General features: G+C 34.1%; 1 protein-coding gene across 1 annotated transcript; it reads right to left on the bottom strand.

Moving 5' to 3' along the window:
• Positions 1–2,210: 2,210 nt before the first annotated feature.
• LOC116660586 (olfactory receptor 4A15-like) lies at positions 2,211–3,533 on the bottom strand. Its single transcript, XM_032470354.1, has one exon. The coding sequence runs from the start codon at positions 3,215–3,217 to the stop codon at positions 2,264–2,266; it is 954 nt and encodes a 317-aa protein (XP_032326245.1). The 5' UTR covers positions 3,218–3,533; the 3' UTR covers positions 2,211–2,263.
• Positions 3,534–9,308: the final 5,775 nt, after the last annotated feature.

Here is a 9,308-nt window from a genome sequence, read left to right as displayed (position 1 = left end):
CTGAATTATTAAGAAGACCACACCTTGGGTGCTTATGGAAAAAAAAAGAGCTAGAAAGAGTGACAGCCACTAGCCTCTACAGAACTGGTCACCTGGATACACCATGATGCCACTCTGAGTCTTAAGAGAAGAAAATAGTTCTGTTGATGGTTATCGATGCTTTATTGTTTGAGCTATGTCTATATCATCACCCTGCCCCATCCCCAAGATGGGTTCACAGTTTGCAAGGCACTAGCCTGCTGTGAGGCCCCTTTGCCTGGCAAAGTAATAAAGCTGTCTCTTTTCTTCTATGCTTTAACATCACATCTTTGAGTTTCAATTCGGCTCATCAGGGATGGGGGCCAATTTTTCAGCAGCAGCATGGCCTTTAAGCAAACATCAGAGAGCAAGCTCTGGTGTGCTTTCCATTTCTTATCAGAACACCAGTTCTATTGGATTAGAGCCTCACTCTTATTATCTCAAAGAGTACAAGTTAGTCCAGGCCCTGCTGCTCAAGGCTTTCCAGCTTGTATGACAGGCATATGAGTGAAGGAACTTTTCAGATGACTTCTATCTCAGCCAATTTCTAACCACAAGCTTCTCAGAGATGCTGAGACCGATGTTCTAGCTGAACTGATCAAATTTTTGACCCACTGAAACCATCTGAAATAAAGTGAATGTTGGTGTTTTAAATCACTAAATTTTGAGGTGATTTTTTTTTTTTTTAATATGGCAATGGTGTCTGTAACACTGCCATCATTTAGATGCAGTAGTACTGGCTCATGGGTAGATACATTAATTGAACAAAATGGAAAGCTAAGAAATAGAAAAACAGGTATATAGATTTTTATGTGAAAGAATCAGTGCCATTGCTGACTAATTGGAAACAGAATTGTTATTCAGTAAATGTACTGGGAAAATTTATTTATCGTTATAAGTAACATAAATACCCATCTCACACTGTGCCTAAAAACGTATGCCCTATGTGGTTGAAAGGTGTAAATATAAAAAAACCTTTAAAATATTTAATGAAAATTATCTTTATACTCAGAGCAGGAAAGGAATTTGAGAAGTGCATGCAGAGACATTTTACCCTGAGTCCAGCTTCCTCATCCCTATATACAGCACAGGTGGTGAATCCTTGATCCCAAACATGCTCCCTCTAATGAACATCTTCAAATCCAGCTGTCAGCTCCTTCAAATCTAACAATTTTTGAAGTATTAGATTTCTTTCTAATTAAAAGACTTAAAGTACTTTTTATTTCCTTCACTGAAGAATAAATAAAACTATTGTTGGCATTAATTCAATGTGTCAAATATTAGTATTGCTAATTGCACTAAGTGATTTCAGTTATAAACTGCGAAAAAAATGAAGGCATATTTTATACCTGAGTGTCTAAGTTCTGGGTTGCATTTTGAGAAGAAGCTTGTAATGCCAGAGCCTTGAAAATGATCTTTGTAATACAGTATTTGATCCCTAAAGCTGCCATAGAGGTATTGTAAACAGAGACGATACTTTGATTCATCACTTAAATCAAGAACACATAGTTTACAGAAAATCAGAAAGGCATTCACTATGTAAACCAAAATAATTTGTTTCCCAAATATTAAACATTTATTGCATTAAACAAAAAACTTTGAACCCAGTAGTTTAATTTAATGTAGGTAGATATGTGATATGAATGACTTAAATATATATTCAGCTACTGGGGAGGCCACTTGATCTAGATGCACAGCAAGCGGTTGAAAAATATAATTTTTAGTCAAAAACTTGATTAGTAAAGAAAATCAGCCACATCCTACTATTATAGCATAAATTTCACAAAGTTCATTTCTTGCGGATTTATCCTGTGCTGTGAACATGTGCTGCGAAATTTTAAATTAATTAATTTGACTGGCACATTTATTTTTACTGTTAGATAAACATTTTTAAAACAATCTAAATTTTAAATTTCAAATTTCACTCTCTCAGACTAAAAGGGAACAAGTTCTATTAGCTCGTATTTCTCTACACGAGTATAGTACCATACCCCACAAACAAGAACTTAAAATAAAACCAAAAATTGCTGTCAGTAAAGAATCTTAATACATTATGGATGCTTATATAAGAAATTAAATGTATGCAATTCTCTTGGTCTTAACAACTATAAAATATTCCACTTACAAAAAGATTAATTTAATAGCTGTCGCAGAACAAATAGGCTAAATAACCCAAAGGAAATGATGTTTTAAATGCAATCACTGATAGTTTAAAGTATGCTGTGATTCTGTAAAAGAATGAATATCATGTCCTACATGAGGGATACAGCCCTTTTCCACCTAAGGTCACATTTTTACTCCAAAGTTTCTTCATGGCATTTTTCATTTCTGCATTTCTCAGGGTGTAGATTAAGGGGTTCAACATGGGAGTTATGAAAGTTAAAACTACCATCATGGATTTATCAATGGGAAAATTGGCATTAGGCCTTGCATACAGGAAGATACAGGGAACAAAGAATAAAATGACCACCGTCATATGGGATGCACAAGTGTAGAAGGCTTTGTGATTTCCTTCCACACCGTGAGTCTTAAGGGAGTGTAATATGGCCCCATAGGAAACTAAGAGAGTGAAGAAGACAACAGTGCAGATTGCCCCTCCATTAGCTATCATAGAAAGTCCAATGAGGTGGGTGTTGGTGCAAGCAAGCTTCAATAAGGGGTACATATCACACAGGAAGTTGTCAATGACATTGGGGCCACAGAATGGGAGCTGATATATGAAGAGAAATTGAACCAATGAGTGCAGAAAGCCTCCAGTCCAGGCCACCAGCAGCATGAGAACACATACCCGCCGATTCATGATGATCAAATAGTGAAGAGGTTTACAGATGGCTACATATCGGTCATAGGCCATCACTACCAGAAGAATGACTTCAGCACCAGCAAACAGATGATCTATAAAGACTTGAGTCATACAAGACTGGAAGGAAATAGTCTTTTTCTCATGAAGCAAGTCGGTGATCATTTTGGGAGCAATGGCAGTAGAATAGACAGTATCTATAAATGATAAATAAGCCAGAAAAAAATACATGGGGGAATCCAGGGACCGGCTGGCCGCGATGGTCACCATGATAAGCAGGTTGCCCGCTATGGTCACGAGGTAGATGAGTAAGAAGGGGACAAACAGAACTTTTTGCATTTCAGGGTTTTGTGTGAGCCCCAGCAGGACAAACTCAGTCACATTGTTCTTATTTTCCATGGTGATCTCAAGGTGTTGAATCTGCAAACAAAAGGGCCAATAATGACTTTGAGAAGATTGCAAGCTTTCTGTCAAAAATGTGATGCCTTACTCCACAGTGTTTGCTCCATGAGGGCTCACACAGAGTAACTCTTTAGAAATGAGACTTTGGACTCTCCTCCCACAAGCACTCCACTCAATATCACAAATTCCTCGCTTCAACCCTAGTGTGAGATGTCAGTACTCTAACTGGGAAGCATATGTGAGTGAGTATATCTGAGATATATATATACACACACACACACACACATACCAAACAATAAGAAAGCTGCTTTCTCCAGATTCTCTCTCACAAAGATGGCGCTTTTGACTTTACATACCATTTCTATTTTTCCTAAACACATTTTGGCTTCTGAGGTCCACCATGAAAACAATCTCATCTCTAATAACTTGATTTCTATATTTACATAAAGTAATACCTAGGCATGGAGCATAAAACTGTAGGCTTACATTTAGATAACTATCTCTCTGAATTACTGTGAGTTCCAAAAATTGAGAAATAAGTCACCCACAGTGTGAGAGAACCAGGCACATCATGAGTATTCATTAAATGCTTATTAAACTCTGTTTAATTAAACTGAATTTCAAAACTCTTAAGAGAACAATTGAATACAGATAATGTATAAAATTCTTCCCAACCAAGAAAGGTACAATGAAAGCAATGTTTTGTTTGAAAATGTAAACACACACACACACAGACACTTATTACAATCCATATTATTGAAGAATAAATGGACAAGGTATACCTAAGTGACTGATACTGTATTCACATTTTCCTACTCTCCAAAATTGTTTAGAATCAATTACTGCTAAGCAGAGCTTAATTAAGAATGCCAAAATAAAATTTTAGGCAGAATCATGGAATAGTAGAAAGAATTCTATACCAAAAATCTAGAAATATATACGTTGATTTGGCTCAGTCATCTTGGGAAAGTCACATCCCAACTCATTCTTATTGAAAAGTTGATTATCTTTCAGATGTGTTTCTGAATTCTTTTCATAGAAACCTTTATCTTAAATTGCATTTTAACACTTCTGCTGGTAGACTCTCTTTGCATTAATCAGGGTGAATTAGTGTGCATTAAAGTTTGTTTGATTATTAGAGTTATGAGTAGATTAGACTAGTTATATTGTTCATATTTTAAGTTCTTGGTTATCTGAGTCTGTGTGGAATTTAGGACATTCATTCTCACTTGTGGAAAATAAATCATCTCTTGGGCCTTTCCAATATGATCCAGGGCCAATTTCACATGTAATGTGAATAACTTCACTTTGGCAGAAATATCTCAAATGCACTTCATTTCAGTGTCTACATTTATAGATTGTCATTTGTGAATGGTAGGGGATTTTTCTATTCTTTGTGCCTCTCACAAACCAATTTGTACATAGAGGAGAGAAAATAAGAGATGACTGAGATAAGGCAGATAGAAAATGTCAAAGATTGTAAGCTGAATAAAATATGCTCTGAAATCTGTACACAGTTTGGTTTGGAGGTATTGAGTGAGTTAGGAGTGGAGGAATTTTGAATTTCCTGAACTGTCAAGCTGGAGGTGGACTGGAGGGTAACTCAGCATCAGCACCAGGACTTGCCTCTCAGAATCTTTATACTTCCAGAGTGAAGAAAAATGAGGAAATCAAATTCTCAGCTTTAAGATGCATAAGTAGACAAAACCAGCTGCCTAAAGGAATCCCATCTTCTGAACTCTGGCATTTCACTGCATGATACATAATTCAATATCTCCACTCACAATGAGAACACTACATCTGCGCTTGTAATGGAAAATAAATACAGTTCAGAGGAGTTGTCTGAGGATTCAAGAGGTAGCTTCTCATAGGAGAGTCTAAATCCCTGACCTATTGCGCACTTACAATACTTATGTGTTTATAGCTGGTTTTCTTCTATCACCTGTTTGGTCTGTTGGGACAATAACCGTATCTTATCAATAATTATATCTCTAGAATCTATGAGTGTATTTTAAGTGATTGACAAATATTTTAGTGATTGACAAATATTTGACTATTAAATGTCCTTATGAACATGATTTTTATTCTAAACTGTTCAAAACTATTAATTTGACTCAGAATGCTAAAAATTTCTATACTTTATCAATATTGTACTTTATTAAGAATAAATATATCTCTCAAACATTTGTGAGATTCTTCCAATTTATTAACATTTTCAATGAGAACAAATAAAATCTTTAAAGAATGCTAAAAAAATATAAATCTATGATAATTATCTCACAATGATATATAAAAATAAGATAAACTAAATAGATCTACACTCTGCCAAATTCAACAACATAAGATGGAAAACAAACCTTTTATATGGTGTGCAAGATTTAAAATACTTTGGAAAAAACTTTTGATTAGAAAAATATTGAAAATTAAAGACCCTGAAATATTGTTTCAGTCTAGATCCATTTGGAACATATGATCACAATTCATACCTAAATGTGTTTCTGTTTAACAGTCTCTATACTTATTTCCTATGTAACCAATAGCTTTTTCTTAATGATTGAACAGTGGCCCAAAAATGATGCAGCAAAAATTTTGAGGTCCTAATAAACACCTAAACAGCTCATCATATTTTTTTAAAAAATATAAATTAAAAAATACCGCATTTTCTAAATCAATTTCTTCATAGTAAAGGAAAAATGTTATTTCTAAACCTGAATATGGCTGAACAGACTTTGGGGACAAAAACAATATAACAATTATCAGAGACAATGCATTGCCTATCTCATATATAGTCTTTGTTGGTTTTGTTTGAATTTGTTTTATAATTTTGCATGGATGGCCCTGGATGACTGCAGTGTACTTTATTATAGTTTGGAATTTGAGCCTCAGAATCCATACTCACTAACTGTGTGACCTGGATAATGTACTCAGCATCATCTGTATAATGAGTCTTAATATAGCATCTAACACCAAATGGTTTAAAGGGTTCAACAAGATAATGCAAATAAAACTCTCCAAAAATTGACAAATAGTAAGCATTAAGTAAATTAAGATATGACTATCATTTCTTTCCCCATGTAACTTCAGTGTCCCATCTCTACAATTAATTTTTATGTAAGTTCTCCCCCAAATCTATTCTTTTGTCTAGTTATCCAAAGGGTCATTCCCTGAGTGATGGATGGATTGACTGTGTCATTACCATATGCAATTCTGTAAACTGTCCTCTTTTCAACCTTTACATTAATGTGTGGAAATTCCCTTGTCTGTCTTTCGCCAAATCACATTCTCTTCTTTGAAATGTATCATTAAAACTAAACTTAATCTGAGTGATCTTCTTTCCATAAATTAAGAGGTCAACTGAGTGCCTAATGTGATGTGTTCTGTTTCATTTACAATATTTTTAAGGTCCTAAAAATGAAAAAAGATACATGTAATAAACCCACAGACAGAAATAGATATTGGCATTTTATCTGAGCCTGTAAATGCTGTATCTAGCAAAATTCATGAATTCTATTTCCACAGATACTACAATTCACTTTCCAATAAGGTAGTAGTATAGGTCAATGAATCTAAAAAGTAACTAAATATCTCTGAGCTCAAGTTTTCACCTTGTAGATTTTGAGTTTCCCTTTGTAGTAAGAAACTATTAGTTTATGTATGAAAATGTTATTGGAAGTTTATATACAAAAGAATAGGAAGCAGAGACTCTAACACATATTTGTACAGCAATGTTCATCGTAGAATTTCTCACAATAGCCAAAAGGTGGGAATAACCCAAACGGCCAACAACTAATGAATGTATAAACAAATTGTGGTATATACAGACAGTGGAATATTAGTCACCTTAAACAGGAGGAAATTCTGCTATAACATGGATGAACCTTAAAGACAGTATGATAAGTGTAATAAGCCAGAAACAAAAAGGAAAATATTTTATGATTTCCCTTTTATGAGGTACCTGGAATAGTCATATTCTAAGAGACAGAAAGTACAACAGTGGTTACCGAGGGCTGGAGGAGATGGACAGTTACTGTTTAATGGGTATAGAGTTTCAGCTTCAGATAATGATAAACTTCTGGAGATGGAGAATGCGATGGATACACAATAATGTGTTATGTATAGTTTACCACAATAAAAATGATCAATTAAAAAATCTGTACAGATAACTGGAACATTTAAAGATAACATGCACAAGGTAACAATTTATAAAGAGCTATACTGTTTCCATTATTTTAAATATATTAAAACACAAAACAGTGTTGAAGTCTCTAAATTGTACAATGAAATCTAAAAAAAGTTATTGTGAGGACTATATAGATGGCATGTTATGTTGTTATGTTTTGCTATGTGCTTTCTGAAATGCATAGCTCAGTAGGCATGTAAAGGGTTCAAATACAGAACATTGGATAAAATTATTGTCATTGTACTTATTCCAATAATATTTTACAAAATGGAGAAAATGCATGCGTTATATTATTCCTGGAGCTTCAGCTACAAAGTATTTGAGGTCATATGATCAAACCTGCTTCTTAAGAAAGATACATAATTAATTTCAAGTAAGTCTATTTTCCTTGTTCTCATAGCAGGGAAGAGTTTTTGTAAATATGTTACCTGGGTTTTCTGTTTCCTCTTCAGTCACTCGTTCTAAATACAGACTTCACCACTTCTATCTTTGGTCATTGAAGATAAAGGTTTAGTTCTATGAAGATAAGTCAGGATTGCAACCTTATCAACCCTGGTATGACTGCAGAGAGAAGATCAGGATACAATTAATCATTTTGTGACATAAGCCTATATTTCTCTCCCTGTACAACACATGATCATGTTCTTCAACTTTTATAAACATTTTATAGTTTAGATTATAGACTTATTCAGAGTTGTCTTCAGGAATATACAATTGATATGGCTGATAAGTCATCGAATTTGAAAGCTGTCACTGAAAGTTTATTTCCAGATAAAATTTAAAACTTTATTATGATGTTTAGCAGACCAAATTAATTCAACAAAGCTTTGAAAATAGTTTTAGTCAATAATACAGAAAGCTTCTTTAAAATGGGCTTTATTTTGGATTTTTAAAAAAGCATTTGTATGACTATTTAAATACGGTTTTCATCTACTAAGGTAATGGCTTATCACTTATACCTTGACAGTAACATTAATACCCAAAGAGAAATCTCCCAGGTAAGGGAAGATGTGGTTGGGCACTTAATCAAAATGAACAAAAAATCACTTCAGAGTTGTTAAAACAGTTTGCTCCCAAGACTTCTTGTTCAAGATTAAATTCACTGAGGAATCATGCTCTAGAGAACTGAGGTCTTCCATAAGGTCCTTTCAGTACATTGTATATTTTCAGAGGCTTCTCCTGCCAATCACTTTAGGGGAATTAAGTGGAAAAACAGCACTCTAATACCAAAGAGTAAATCACTTATTAATAGCAAAGACATAGGTTGCTTGAACAAGAATCCTTTATTTTCAGTTAATTACTATTTATTTGAAATTCTCAAATTCAAAGTGGCACTGGAATGAATTAAAAAGATTGTCCTTGTGTATGGCAGATATACTCAGTGAGATCATCCCTAAGCAATTTACTAAGTGTTTCAATTTGACTCAGATAACATCTACCTACAAAATTCCAACTCAGAACTTTTGTCCAAGAGGAAGTAATTTTTCTTAAAAAGAAATGCAAAAACAGGTAATAAGGACTTATAATTTGAAAGAGACAATTATAAGTTAATATAAGAAGGAAAATATAGAAACTAATTCCAGAAGTCTTTAATATAGCTATGGCAGGTCCTTAAATCTGAATCTCTGTACACATGATCTAATACAACATACAATGCAATAGAATAGGCACATGAGATCACACATAACTCACACATGCAGCATAACAGAGATGCTGAGAATACACAAATTTCAAATAACCCTAAAGGAATAAATATTAAATTCCAGCAGAGAGGTCTCTGCAGCTTATGATCCAAGCCTGAGAGGAGAGTGAAGGAAACTGAAAAAACAGAATAGAGAAGAGGGAAGTAACAATCCCAAGGGAGATAGAGCACAGCCATAATCACGTGAAAAGAGTAAATGACACTAA

This window comes from Camelus ferus, chromosome 30, assembly GCF_009834535.1.
Source record: "Camelus ferus isolate YT-003-E chromosome 30, BCGSAC_Cfer_1.0, whole genome shotgun sequence".
In the NCBI taxonomy this organism is placed as follows: domain Eukaryota; kingdom Metazoa; phylum Chordata; class Mammalia; order Artiodactyla; family Camelidae; genus Camelus; species Camelus ferus.
The sequence above is the reverse complement of the archived record's forward strand: the minus strand, read 5'-3'. Positions and strand labels throughout refer to the sequence as shown.

What these genes read in the sequence shown, in the direction of transcription:
- LOC116660586 (XM_032470354.1), bottom strand. Translation starts at nt 3,217, where the DNA reads ATGGAAAATAAGAACAATGTGACTGAGTTTGTCCTGCTGGGGCTCACA.